General features: G+C 41.6%; 1 protein-coding gene across 1 annotated transcript; it reads right to left on the bottom strand.

Annotated features, from left to right (window-relative positions):
- Positions 1–862: 862 nt before the first annotated feature.
- Positions 863–15,496, bottom strand: LOC110503024 (ras-related C3 botulinum toxin substrate 3). Its single transcript, XM_036960724.2, has 6 exons — positions 15,301–15,496; positions 12,944–13,015; positions 11,770–11,887; positions 11,534–11,596; positions 10,903–11,062; positions 863–5,748 (listed from the first exon to the last, which is right to left on the bottom strand). The coding sequence occupies exons 1-6, from the start codon at positions 15,333–15,335 to the stop codon at positions 5,618–5,620; spliced, it is 579 nt and encodes a 192-aa protein (XP_036816619.1). The 5' UTR covers positions 15,336–15,496; the 3' UTR covers positions 863–5,617.
- Between the last annotated feature and the right edge of the window lie 215 nt (positions 15,497–15,711).

Raw genomic sequence — 15,711 nt, 5'->3', positions numbered from 1 at the left:
CGGCTTTAAACTTCTTCACAACAGTATCTCGGACCTGCCTGGTGTGTTCCTTGTTCTTCATGATGCTCTCTGCGCTTTTAACGGACCTCTGAGACTATCACAGTGCAGGTGCATTTATACGGAGACTTGATTACACACAGGTGGATTGTATTTATCATCATTAGTCATTTAGGTCAACATTGGATCATTCAGAGATCCTCACTGAACTTCTGGAGAGAGTTTGCTGCACTGAAAGTAAAAGGGGCTGAATAATTTTGCACGCCCAATTTTTCAGTTTTTGATTTGTTAAAAAAGTTTGAAATATCCAATAAATGTTGTTCCACTTCATGATTGTGTCCCACTTGTTGTTGATTCTTCACAAAAAAATACAGTTTTATATCTTTATGTTTGAAGCCTGAAATGTGGCAAAAGGTCGCAAAGTTCAAGGGGGCCGAATACTTTCGCAAGGCACTGTACTTTCTGTTTCTCTAGGAGTGTCTGTGCTTATAAGTGGGAATATTTCCTGGTTAAGTAAGTGTACTCGTACCTTACACGGTGTGGTGTTGGACAGAGGCAAGGAAGAGACCGCTGTGATTGTGATTGGTCAACCAGAGGTGGCTGTGAATGGGGAAGACAGGAGTATTTGGACTGGAGTTCTGCCTCCGTTCTTCAGAATCAGAAAACTGTAAGTATGCAAATTAACCAGACTTGATCTTTACACATTTGTATCATGACAGAATGCATTCAAAACAATCACATTGGTCTGGGAACAGGAGCCGTGGTTTCTTGCTAAAAAAATTAAACCCACACACATATATATCACAAAGAATTATTAAATTAATTAAACACACTAGTACACTTCAAAACACTTGACACAAACTTGTTTCATATACATTTGTATTTATTATACAAAATGTAAATATTTCACAACACTGACATGTGAAGTCACAAAAAAAGAAAAATAATGAAACCATTACACAAGTCGTCTCATTGCCAGTGCATTAAAAAAAACTTTCTTAATAACAATGGGTTTGAATCACCAGTTCATATCTGTGCAGTAGTATTTAGTATATTTTCAGAGTTCTGAACTACAGCATTGAGGAATAGGATGAAGTTATGTCTGAGGAATGGTTAGCTGCTCCTAGATTTGTGTCTGAGGAAAAATGTCTACCGAGAGGCAGTATTAACAACTTGGACAGGACCAGACACTCATTATTCAACCAGACTGTTGTTATGCCAAATAACATATTTATGACAAATAATAATAGTGCCGGAGGGGATAGCTGCCGTTTTACGGGCTCCTAACCAATTGTGCTGTTTGTGTTTTTTCACATTGTTTTTAACTTATTTTGTACATAATGTTACTGCTACCATCTCCTATGACCGAAACCAGCTTATGGATATCAGAACAGCGATTATTCACCTCAAACTGGATGAAGATTTTTTCTTGAATAAGTCTGACGCGAAAGATATACTGTTGCTCCCGGACCAGGCCCAAATTCCTGTCATTCGCATGAAGAAAAGACGGAGATACAGATACGCAGATCCGGGTGCCTTGTGAGAATTCGTCGGCGAGTGGGTATCCCGCCTCCACCATCCATTAAATTGGCCAACGTGCAATCACTGGAGAATAAACTGGATGAGCTCCGTTATTGACTATCCTACCAGCGGGACGTTAAACACTGTAATATCTTATGTTTCACAGAGTCGTGGATGAACAACACAGATAATGTAGTTGGCTGACTTTTCCGTGCATCAGTAGGATAGAACAGTAGAACAGTCCGGTAAGACAAGGGGTGGTGGTTTGTGCCTATTTGTCAAAAACAGCTTGTTCTCAATGTCTAATAATAAAGGAAGTGCTGGTGATTCTCTGATGTGGACAACTACCTAGGTGTCTTGTTAGACGCACCGCTTTGCTCGATCTTGGCCAGGTCGCAGTTGTAAATGAGAACTTGTTCTCAACTGGCCTACCTGGTTAAATAAAGGTGAAATAAAATAATAATGCTACAGGACTGGTTTTGCTAGCACAGACGAATAAGTTCCAGGATTCATCCAATGGCATTGAGGAATATACCACCTCAATCACCGGCTTTATCAAGAAATGCATTGACGACGTCATCCCCACAGTGACCGTACGTACATATCCCAACCAGAAACCATGGATTACAGGCAACATCCGCACCGAACTAAAGGCTAGAGCTGCGCTCCAGCAGGTATACCTCTCTGGTCACCCCCAAAACCAATTCTTCCTTTGGTTGCCTCTCCTTCCAGTTCTCTGCTGCCAATGACTGGAACAAACTACAAAAATCTCTGAAACTGGAAACACTTATCTCCCTCACTAGCTTTAAGCACCAACTGTCAGAGCAGCTCACAGATTACTGCACCTGTACATAGCCCACCTATAAATTAGCCCAAACAACTACCTCTTTCCCTACTGTATTTATTTATTTATTTTGCTCCTTCGCACCCCATTATTTTTATTTCTACTTTGCACATTCTTCCACTGCAAATCTACCATTCCAGTGTTTTATTTGCTATATTGTATTTACTTTGCCACCATGGCCTTTTTTTTGCCTTTACCTCCCTTATCTCACCTCATTTGCTCACATCGTATATAGACTTGTTTATACTGTATTATTGACTGTATGTTTGTTTTACTCCATGTGTAACTCTGTGTCGTTGTATGTGTCGAACTGCTTTGCTTTATCTTGGCCAGGTCGCAATTGTAAATGAGAAGTTGTTCTCAACTTGCCTACCCGGTTAAATAAAGGTGAAATAAAATATTTTTAAAAATAAAAAAAGTGTCAATACAGGACTAAGATTGAATTCCACCTGGACAAAAGGAACACCTATGTGAGAATGCTTCTCATTGACTACAGCTCAGTGTTCAACACCATAGTGCCCACAAAGCTCATCACTAAGCTAATGACCCTGGGACTAAACACCTCCCTTTGCATCTGGATCCTGGATGTCCTGATGGGCCGCCTCCAGGTAGTAAGGGTAGGAAACATCACATCTACCACACTGATCCTCAACACGGGGGCCCCTCAGGGGTGCGTGCTTAGTCTCCTCCTGTACTCCCTGTTCACCCATAACTGTGTGGTCAAGCACGACTCCAACACCACCATTAAGTTTGTTGACGACACAACGGTGGTAGGCCTGATCACCGACAACGATGAGACAGCCACTAGAGAGGTCGTCGGAGACCTGGCAGTGTAGTGCCAGGACAACAACAACTTCTCACAAAATGTAAGCAAGACAAAGGAGTTGATCGTGGACTACAGGAAAAGGAGGGCCAAACACACCCCCATTCACATCAATGGGGCTGTAGTGGAGCGGGTCGAGAGTTTCAAGTTCCTTGGTGTCCACATCAGCAACAAACTATCATGGTCCAAACACACCAAAACAGTTGTGAAGAGGGCACAACAACAACTTTTCCCTCTCAGGAGACTGAAGAGACTTGGCATGGGTCTCCAGATCTTTCAAATGTTCTACAGCTGTACCAAAAGCACCCTGACCATTTGCATCACCTCCTGGTATGGCAACTGCTCAGCATTCAAGCATAAAACACTACAGAGGGTAGTGCGTATGGCCCAGTACATCACTGGGGCCAAGCGTCCTGCCATCCAGGACCTATATACTGGCCAGTGTCAGAGGAAGGCCCAAAAAATTGTCAAAGACTCCAGTCACCCAAGTCATAGACTGTTCTCTCTGCTACCGCACGGCAAGCGGTACTGGAGCACCAAGTCTAAGTCCAAAAGGCTCCTTAACAGCTTCTACCCCCAAGCCATAACACACAATTCATAAAAAGGGCCACCTGGACTATTTGCATTGACCCTCCCCCCCTTTAATTTTTTTACACTGCTGTACTCGCTGTTTATTATCTATATTCACTTTACCCCTACCTACATGTACAAATGACCTCAACTAACCTGTAGCCCCTTGACGCAGCACCGGTACCCCCTGTATATAGCCTCATTATTGTAATTGTATTGTGTTACTTTAGTTTATTTAGTAAATATTTTTTTAACTCCATTTTTTTAAAGCTGCATTGGTTAGGGGCTTGTAAGCATTTCACGGTCCACAACCGTTGTATTCAGCGCATGTGACAAATACAATTCTATTTTATTTGATGACAGAGAAGAATGCATTCCTTTATCTCACCACTAGAGGGGAAGAAACAGTTATACTGCAGGTCTACAACAACCACAGAAACGCACTTGTTAATTAATTACATTGTTTTGCGATATGAGATCTCTAGATTAAAAGTGAGTTACTAGCTAGGTTTCCATCCAATTGGCGGCAGATTTTTATGCACACATTCTAAAATCCCTGCCCCACACTTTTTTTTAAATGCGCAGTTTCCCACCAGAGATATGGTTCAATCAAATTGACTTGTAGATAAAAGTCTGTGTGTGATGACGTAGGTCACAAAAATTACTTTTGCGGTTAAATTCCCATGTACCAAATAAAATGAATACAAGTCCATTGCATTCAACTCAAAAAAAAAAAAAAAAATTAAAATAGCAAATGTGCCTACTCTGGTATGGGCATGTGCGCTCAAGCCAACAGTTCGCAGATGCAGTGCGCATATTCCATATGACAGTTAATATATCAATATTTGCACGTGAAAGTGTTTCCACTAAAAAGGTTGGATGGAAACCTGGTTAGTATTATCATTTTCTTCTGGAATTAAAGAGCTAAATATTCAGGTCCATAATAAATAGATATATCCATAATGCATTCCTCCTCTAAATATTATTTTGTACATTATCACTAGACTTAGTTTGTGTAACACATAAAACAGACCACGGTTGTGATCATCCATTTCCCTTTTGTTGAATCAACAGTTTGTAGCTTGTAGCTTGTCTATCACTACAATGCAGTAAAAGTATCAGAAACGTGACACTGCTTGACATTTTACTCTCTCACACATACAGTGACATGCATGGGTAGATTAAAATAATTGGAAAATGAAGACATATTGTTTAAACCAATGCAAGCACCTCAATCAGAGGCATTCCTCAGGTAGCCAGGTTGTACAGCTCCCATGTCATTCTTGTCTGTTTGTCACATTATTCACTTCACAGAGTAGGGTGAAATTGCCCCTAATCACTGATCTAAGGTCATGTGTTTTTTCCCCGTAATGGTCAAGTTTAGGACTTGAGGCGGGAACGTTGATCCTAAATCTGTACCTAAGGGCAACTTCAACCCAGAGCGACAGATTCACAGTACAGACTGTTTTGAGTGCTGTATCAACTCAAGCTAACAGGACTGAGAGGGAGCAGGGTTGTATGAGTGAGAGTAGACACACACCTCAAGTGCTTTCCTTTGTGTAAAACAAACAAATGGCAACTTGACGACACATCTTTACACCTGATCAAAAGGTTTTCCTATTGTAAAAAAAAATCCAGTATTTATTTCTCTTGGGGCCAATCCTAACTTGAGATCAAATATTCCATTGACATGAATCCATTATTTACACAAACGTCAGTTAAATTGCCGTTACGTGGTGTTTCAAGTTAGGACTTGTCCCGAAGAGAAGTAATGATTGTTATGGTGATGTTATAGTGTACCAGATGTATCGTCATGACGATGGCCACTATGTTGGAAGTTGATCCTGGAACAATAAGAGCCCTCAGAACACTGTGCACCTCTTTCCCCTCTTCTTGACGGGTGGGGGGCACAGCACAGCACGGATGGCCTCGTCAAATACCGTCTTCAACCCTCGCTGGGTCAGGGCCGAGCACTCCAGGTACTTCACAGCACCTGACCACCACACACAAACAAACATCTTTATTACACATCTATAATCAAATTAAGTATTTTATCCATTAGTTCATCTGACACTTAGTAAATAGATAAAGGGCTTAATTGCCAAAATCTCACACTATCCCTTTAAAAAGGTACAGACTCAGACATATGACATCAAGCACAGAGGGTCACTTGCTGTTTGGGGCAATACCCTGTGAAAGTAACCACCCCGCTATACTTCGGTATCATATGCCCTAATCTTGTGAATGGACTTCACGATTATATCATCAAATTTGTGAGAACGCTGTAATTTTTTATATATACAGTACCAGTGAAAAGTTTGGACACACCTACTTTATTGTAGAATAATAGTGAAGACATCCAAACTATGAAATAACACATATGGAATTATGTAGTAACTGAAAAAGTGTTAACAAATCAAAATAGATTTGATATTTGAGATTCTTCAAAGTTGCCACCATTTGCTAAGATGACAGCTTTGCACACTCTTGGTATTTTGTCAACCAGCTTCATTAGGTACAGTAGTAGGTAGTCACCTGGAATACATTTCAATTAACAGGTGTGCCTCGTTAGACAGCTTTAAAATAAAAATTTAAAAAGGCGCAGCAGCCTCTCTTTCTCGCTCTCATGAAGCAACGCCCACCTCTACAAGTGCCCCGTCTAATCCAATAGCGTGGTTATATGCAAATACAAGAGGCCCAGTCTTACCCAATCATATCAATCCAAATAACCTCTGCGGAACCTTGGGACAAGCAGGCAGAAAGATGTGACCGCAGTTCAACTGTTAATATCACAGACATACTGGTAACTAAGCTCTTTCTTTGTTTTATATGGCTTGTTAAAAATGTAAAAAAGTTTACTCTAAAAACTGTTTATTGAAAAACGACTGGACTGAACAGTTAATTCATTCTCCCCCAAACTAGCACAAAACCAATGTGTCTGATATGCAGCAAGCCCGTAACTCTTGTGAAAAGTGCCAATGTTAGGCTCCATTATGACACCAGGCATAGTGAATTCGATCAGATGTATCCCCTACACACACACACAGAGGTGAGAACAAACAAGATTAACCAACTCAAATCCCAATATGAAAAAGGTCCACCAAAGTCCTTGTCAATTCCCTGACATACTAACAACGTGCAATGGAGTGTTCACTGAGGATAGCTTGGGTTTTGGGAAAACAAAAACTTTCAGACGCTGAGATGGTAAACGGACGCATATGTGAAGATGCTGACACCTTCCTTGAAGGTGAACAAAAAGGATGAGCTCAGAGAAAAGATCAAACAGATCGCGCTGTCAGATTCACAGCAATGAGGAGAACTGAAATATTAGCTGAAGATTTAACTACACCATATGATGCGGTCATTCAGAATACACCATGCATTTCATTATCTGTGGATGAATCAACAGATAACACTGATAATGCTCAGCTTCTTGTGTTTGTCAGATTTTATAACGAAACAAAGAAGGAATTCTGTGAGGAGCTGTTGGGTTTAATCCATCTAGAAGCACACACAGGTAGAGGAAATCCATGAGGTCATCAAAGGGATGCTGACAAAAAGGGGGATAGATCTGAAGACCATGGTCTCAAACACCAAAGATGGAGCTCCAGCCATGATTGGAAGAGGGACAGACATTACATCACACCTCAAATCAACTGACTGTTGAGCTGCAGGGACGGGACAACACAGTTGTGATATGATAACAGCAGTCCGGGCTTTCCAGGAGACAGAGGTTTCCAACCATGTAGATTTCATCCAGAAGCTGATGGAGAACTTCAAGGCAAGCTTTGATGACTTTACTGTTGGAAGAGAACTGCTGCTGCTCATCCAGAACCCCTTCTTAGTCACAAATGTGACAAAAAGTTGTCAGAAGAAGCCAAACAGATCTTCACTGACATGGAGTTGATTAAGCTGCAAGAAAATGTGTCTTTAAAGGAGCAGGCTGGTGATTGTGATTGTCCCGGAATGCTGCTTAGCAGACAGGTCAAGCGGCTCTGCCTGCTTGACAGAGCCGCTAAGCTGCTAGCCATCAAGCTAACAAAGTTAGTCCCAGATGAGTTTTCCAATGGAGCTTTCGGTCTACGCTTTGTTTCAGGACAAACCGGATCACTCAGAGTTACAATGCGGCAATTGTTTGCTTGCCAAGGATTATAGGCATGAGGTGGCTTCCTTGATCACGCATGTTGCCTGCCCATGTAAGAAACTGGGGAAAACGCAGAGTGGAATGATTACCTTTTCTATGCTGGTGGCTGGATGGCGTTTGCGCTTGTTGGATGCATCTCCGCCTTGTCGTTTGTCATTATCCGACTGGCAGGTGTTGCCCGGGGCTCCTCTATCTTATAGCGGAGTCGAAGGAGCACAGCAAGAGGAACAAGGCAATCAACGATAGTCGCATGTCATGAGCCGTGGAAGCTAAAGACAGCGGCCTCCCACAAAGCAGTCTACATTCCCATCGAGAGGTCCGGAGCGGATTCAAATAATGAATTGTTTAGCCGTCCAGCAGCTTGATCTTCCTGCACCTTTGTTGCTGGGGATAATGGTGTCTGCAGCCTACTCCTACGATTTCAAAATCGACGTTGGCAACCTTCCGTTCCTGCTCTGAATTGAGCGGGGCCTCTCCATCTGTCGGAGGCCTGCATCATCCTGTGAAGCATGGGAGTGGGCAGCTTTCCTCATCCTTCTCGTCAGCCATGATTTTGGGCAGCTCCATGGTTAGAAATGTGACTGTTCCTATCTCGGAGATGGAGTAAATGACATTACCAAGCTGCTCCCGAATGTACTACATCAGGGCAAATTGATTCTTTCGTAGTCCATGTGGGTTTTCATTACATTATGAAGGACAGCTCTGAACAGTTGAAACTAGATTTTAAAGAGCTGATTGACTCTCTGCTAGACACTAAAAAAATACCCATCATATTTGGCCTTGTGCCCTCAATGAATCGTGGCATGAACGCTTTTGCAGGATTCTTTCTCTTCACAACTGGCTACATGATTATTGCAGCTGAAATGGGTGTAACATTTGTTGACAATTTCGATACCTTCTGGAAACAAAACACATTTATAAGGAGGATGGGATAAAGGTAAAAAAGAAAATGACTGTAAAAACTGTCAAATCCATGTGGATTGATGAGGAATTACAAAATGTTATGGTTGAGAGGGATGAGGCTAAAGGAATGGCAAATAACCAATTGGCAACTGTATTGCAAATTGAGAAATTGTGTGACTAAACTGAATAAAAATAAGAATCTACACTATGAAACAAAGATAAATGACAAAGAATGATAGTAAAAAGCTTTAGAGCACCTTAAATTACATTTTGGGAAAAAAGGCAAACTCCGCCCCATCCTTCATTGAATCAGATGGCTCATTCATCACAAAACCAACTGATATTGCCAATTACCTTAATTTTTATTTTTCATTGGCAAGATTAGCAAACTTAGTCATGACATGCCAGCAACAAACGTTGCCACTACACAAAGTATATCTGACCAAACTATGAAAGACAAGTATTGTAATTTTGACACCCCCTGCTATATTGTGGATAAAGAGTGTCTAACAGAACACAGAGGGTGTTTTTTAATGGAAGCCTCTCCAACATATAGGAGAAGCTTCTTCAAAAAATGGCCACTTTAATAAATGTAACACTAGTCACTTTAATAATGTAACCTTTAAAGTTTACATATCTTGCATTACTCATCTCATATGTATATCCTGTATTCTATACTATCTATTGCAGCTTAGTTTATGCTTCTCGGTCATTGCTCATCCATATATTTATATACTCTTATACCATTCAATTCCTTATTCCATTAGGTATTTGTTGTGGAAATGTTAGATATTACTTGTTAGATATTGCTGCACTGTCAGAACTAGAAGCACAAGCATTTCGCTACACTCGCAATAACATCTGCTCACCATGTGTATGTGACAAATACAATTTGATTTGAACATAATCTTGGTAGAATAAGGAATTCCCCAGGGCAGCTGTCTAGGCCTCTTACTTTTTTCAATCTTTACTAGTGACATGCTACTGGCTTTGAGTAAAGCCAGTGTGTCTATGCGGATGATTCAACACTATACACGTCAGCTACTACAGTGACTGAAATTATTGCAACACTTAACAAAGAGCTGCAGTTAGTTTCAGAGTGGTTAGCAAGGAATAAGTTAGTCCTAAATATTTATAAAACTAAAAGCATTGTATTTGGGACAAATCATTCACTAAACCACAACTAAATCTTGTAATAAATAATGTGGAATTTGAGCAAGTTGAGGTGACTAAACTGCTTAGAGTAACCCTGGATTTTAAACTGTCATGGTCAAAACATGTTGATACAACAGTCAGAGATCAGGTGAAGTCTGTCTATAATAAAGTGCTGCTCTACCTTCTTAACAAAACTATCAACAAGGCAGGTCCTACAGGCCCTAGTTTTGTTCCACTTGGACCACTGTTCAGTTGTGTGGTCAGGTGCCACAAAAAAGGACTTCGGAAAATTACAATTGGTTCAGAACAGGGCAGCACAGCTGGCCCTTGAATATACACAGAGAACTAACAATACTATGCATGTCAATCTCTCCTGGCTCAAAGTGGAGGAGGAATTGACTTCATCACTACTTGTATTTATGAGAGGTATTGACATGTTGAGTGCACCAAGGTGTCTGTTTGGGCTACTGGCGCATAGCTCGGAAACCCATGCACACCCCACAAGACATGCCACAAGAGGTCTCTTCACAGTCCCCAAGTCCAGAACAGACTATGGGAGGCGCACAGCACTGCATAGAGCCAGGACTACATGGAACTCTATTCCACATCAAGTAACTGATGCAAGCAGTAGAATGTGATTTAATAAACAGATAAAAATACAGCATAGGCAACATAGGCACAGGCACATGCATACATACGATATCATACGCACTATACACACGTATTTTGTATTGTAGATATGTGGTAGTGGTGGAGTAGGGGCCTGAGGGCACACAGTGTGTTGTGAAATCTGTGAATGTTTTGCAATGTTTTTTAAATTGTATAACTGCCTTAAATTTTGAAGAGTAGCTGCTGCCTAATGGCGATCCATAATAAATACCAATACAAATACATTAGCTGTTCCGAATGTGGGCGATGGATGGGCAGACATCCACACAGACTGACCTATCTCCCGTGCCATGGCCAGGCCCTGGGGGTAGGTGATGGGGGACAGCTTCTTGTCCCTCAGCCTCTCCGTGGTGTCCTTGTCATCTCTCAGATCCAGTTTAGTGCCCACCAGGATGATGGGGGTGTTGGGGCAGTGGTGTCTCACCTCTGGGTACCACTGAGACACGCCACATACAGAGGGTAAATGGCATTAGGTCAAATATGGAGATTAAGGCTGGGTAGAACAGAGATATAGAAATATAACCTCAAATCTGATCTATGGACATAGATGGCTTATAGGACTATTATGGATAGTGTAGAACAGAATAGCAGAACGCAGTAAAACACAATAGAACACCATTAGACAATGCTGAAAAACCTCACACATCCTTTAAAAACACCAAATCAAATTTAGTGAATAACTTAACCAGAGTCAAAAACAGAGAGAGTTTGACACACAGAAAGGTGTGTGATGTCATCTAAGAGCATCGTAATGCTTTTGAGTTGAAACCACAATGGCCAAACTGTCTCTATATCAGGACTATAGCTATAGAACATGAACCAGGGAGAGCTATAGATGTGCTTCTTTAGGTCAGGCTCGGCAGGTCCCCTGTTCCTGTGTCTGTGAGCAGGTAGGTTCAGTACTGACCTTAGCTCGGACGTTCTCAAAGGAGGCGGGGCTGACCAGGGAGAAGCATATCAAGAACACATCCTGGGGAGAACCATAGAGAGACAGACCTTAGGGTGAAACCATTGAGATCAACCAACCATGGAATCCCCTGACTCCACATGGGACAGACTAGAAGAATAGCTCTTCTGTGATTAGTAGATAGCAAATCAATCCTTCACAGAAAGATAATGGGTTAGAAGCTGTGTGTGTGTTACCGTCTGTGGATAGGACAGTGGTCGGAGTCTGTCGTAGTCTTCCTGTCCTGCTGTATCCCATAGACCCAGATTCACTGGTTTCCCATCGACCATCACATTTGCAGAGTAGTTGTCAAAGCTGCAGGGAGAGGAAACCATATCTTTATATCCGGATGCCAGCTTTGTGTATAGCGTAGACACATAAAATACAGCTTTGTGTATAGCGTAGACACCTAACATACAGCTCTGTGTATAGCGTAGACGCCTAAAATACAGCTCTGTGTATAGCATAGACACCTAATATACTGCTCTGTGTATAGCGTAGATGCCTAATATACAGCTCTGTGTAATAGTAGACACCTAAAATACAGCTCTGTGTATAGCGTAGATGCCTAAAATACAGCTCTGTGTATAGCGTAGATGCCTAAAATACAGCTCTGTGTATAGCATAGACGCCTAAAATACGGCTCTGTGTATAGCATAGACACCTAAAATACAGCTCTGTGTATAGCATAGACACCTAAAATACAGCTCTGTGTATAGCATAGACGCCTAAAATACAGCTCTGTGTATAGCGTAGACGCCTAAAATACAGCTCTGTGTATAGCATAAACGCCTAATATACAGCTCTGTGTATAGCGTAGATGCCTAAAATACAGCTCTGTGTATAGCGTAGACGCCTAATATACAGCTCTGTGTAATAGTAGACACCTAAAATACAGCTCTGTGTATAGCATAGATGCCTAAAATACAGCTCTGTGTATAGCATAGATGCCTAAAATACAGCTCTGCGTATAGCATAGACGCCTAATATACAGCTCTGCGTATAGCATAGACGCCTAAAATACAGCTCTGTGTATAGCATAGACGCCTAAAATACAGCTCTGCGTAATAGTAGACACCTAATATATAGCTCTGTGTATAGCATAGACGCCTAATATACAGCTCTGCGTATAGCGTAGACGCCTAATATACAGCTCTGCGTAATAGTAGACACCTAATATATAGCTCTGTGTATAGCATAGACGCCTAATATACAGCTCTGCGTATAGCATAGATGCCTAATATACAGCTCTGCGTAATAGTAGACACCTAATATATAGCTCTGTGTATAGTATAAATGTAAAATACAAACACTTCAGAGGCAAGCAGACTCACTCACTTGCATCCATGCATTGTGTGTGTGTGTACTCACACAGTGGGTATGTACTCTCCGGGGAAGGCATTGGTGGTGTAGCTGATTAGCAAACAGGTCTTTCCCACAGCCCTGAGAAAAAAATTATGGGAAAACTAAAAGATCATTACTTGACACATTGGAAAAAACAGTGCAAACTAGAATACCATTTGGCCCTTAACAGAGAGTACACAGTGGCAGAATACCTGGCCACTGTGACTGACCCAAACTTAAGGAAAGCTTTGACTATTTACAGACTTAGTGAGCATAGCCTTGCTATTGAGAAAGGCCGCCGTAGACCGACCTGGTTCTCAACAGACTGCCCACAAAATGAGGTGGAAACTAAGCCGCACTTCCTAACCTCCTGCCAAATGTATGACAATATTAGAGACACATAGTTCCCTCAGATTACACAAAGAATTTGAAAACAAACCCAATTTTGATAAACTCCCATTCTACTGGGTGAAATACCAGTGTGCGATCACAGCAGCAATATTTGTGACCTGTTGCCTCGAGGGCAACCAGTTAAGAACCAGTTAAGAACAAACACCATTGCAAATACAACCCATATTTATTTTTCCCTTTGTGCTTTAACTATTTGCACATATGACATTTGTACTGTCTTTATTCTTTTGGAAATTGTGTGAGTGTAATGTTTACTGTTAATTTGTATGGTTTATTATCTAGTTCACTTGCTTTGGAAATGTTAACATACGTTTCCCATGCCAATAAAGCCCTTCAATTAAATGTTTTTTTTAAATAATAAATAAAGAGAGACAGACACATACTCGCTTTACTCACTGCTAGAGAAAACACAAGCCTAATATTGAGACCCTAAAAAAAGCTGCTGAGGTAGATAGACTTCTAGGTAGGCTGGCACTCAGTTTGTGCATGTCTGCTGTCTTTGTCTCTCTCTCAGGTTAAGTATCACACAGACATTGGCCTATTTTCACTTTGCATGAGGGACATACTACTCCCTCACGCCCTACTACCCCATCCCTGTTATCGACCCCATCCCTGTTATCGACCCCATCCCTGTTATCGACCCCATGCCTGTTATCGACCCCATCCCTGTTATCGACCCCATCCCTGTTATCGACCCCATCCCTGTTATCTACCCCATCCCTGTTATCGACCTCATCCCTGTTATCGACCTCATCCCTGTTATCGACCTCATCCCTGTTATCGACCTCATCCCTGTTATCTACCCCATCCCTGTTATCTACCCCATCCCTGTTATCGACACCATCCCTGTTATCTACCCCATCCCTGTTATTGCCAAACACACAACACAGGAAGGGTTGGTGACAGCGGTGTCTGTGTGTGTGTCTATGAGTCTGTGTATCCAGTACGTCAGAATGATATGAACAGATTGATGGTGGATTTGCAGGGTAGGAGGTGAATGGCCTGCGTAAGAATGAGTGTGTGTGTGTGTGTGTGTGTGTGTGTGCGTGTGTGTGTGTGGATGAACGGAGGGAGCAGTAGTGAGACAGACTGACAGTTTAAGTGCTACTATAAAACAGATTTGGGGTCATTGAGTTTGAGCTTGGCTGGGGGTAAGGAGTATGAGGGAACTGGGAAAGAGGGGAGGAGGGAGGGGTAGTGAAAACGTTTTTTTTTTTGGAGCAGGCCACTAATAATATATTCTGGGTTGCTCTGGGAATTACAGATTAACAGATGAAATATTCATATATTACACTAATGCTCTGATTGATTCTTGCATGGCTAAACATGGAGTGTTCTAGCTGAAGTATATGTTCATTAAAAGTAGTTAACCCTACGCCCCCGGTTTGTTATTATATAAAGGAACAAACATAACAGATTAATAACCCTTAGTTTTCACAAATCCTCCAGATGGGATTTGGCATTAGTAAAGCATTGTAGATATCAACATTTCGCCAAGGTTTAGGGGAGTTAAGGACAAAATCAGTCAGATAAAGGATCAATGCTTCCTGCTGTATCTACATAGACCTGCTGTACCATCTCGCCTTTTTCAATCCAACTCCCAAATACTGTAGCGAACATGGTAGTAAATGATTGAAGGAAAATAAAAACGGAATAACTGAATAGATTCCGTCATAAAACATGGGAAGAAAGGGCTGTAAATTGAAATTATTATAAAACAACGCCTAGAAATTCCTTAGCCCGCATCAGAACTGATGAAGCCTGATTCCCGATGGCCTACAAGGCGAGTATGTTTCCCATAGCATCGCTACCGCCTGGGCGTTTTCTCAGCGTGAGAATACACAACTCCACATTTTACACATCCCGACGTCTCACATTATATTACAATCATCTCCCAAACATGACCGCATCGCTGGTCTCACGCACACACACGGGATGAGGATATTCTCTACGTTTATCAATGAGATTCTTACCCGTCCCCGACCACCACACATTTAATTGCTTGCATTTGCAAAGGTCTAGGCAGTTTCAGAAAGCCTACAGAAGTGGTTGCTGTATCTCACAATGAGCGCTAGCAGTGATTTAGATCAGAAGCGGGTCAGTCCGCTCTGCTTTTGAGCCGCAGTGAAAGGGGTAGGTGACGAGAGACGCCTGAAAACACCAGAAAAGACCGAGCGTACTTAAAGGGCCAGTGAGCATCAGAAGTCAATTTTCCCCTTTCCCTTGTTTGAGGAGTTTGCATTTTTCCCAGTGTTTCGACAACAACCTTGGATTTAAAACACGGGATCTTTGTTGACAATTTAGCCAAATAATTATGAAATCCAAGAAAAAAAATACTGATAAGAAGCACAGTATCAATCCAAAAACTACAGTGCAAATTATTA

This window comes from Oncorhynchus mykiss, chromosome 23, assembly GCF_057628025.1.
Source record: "Oncorhynchus mykiss isolate SJ-2025 chromosome 23, ASM5762802v1, whole genome shotgun sequence".
Classification (NCBI taxonomy): domain Eukaryota; kingdom Metazoa; phylum Chordata; class Actinopteri; order Salmoniformes; family Salmonidae; genus Oncorhynchus; species Oncorhynchus mykiss.
Note: the sequence above shows the minus strand (reverse complement) of the source record. Positions and strands in the feature narration are given on the sequence as shown.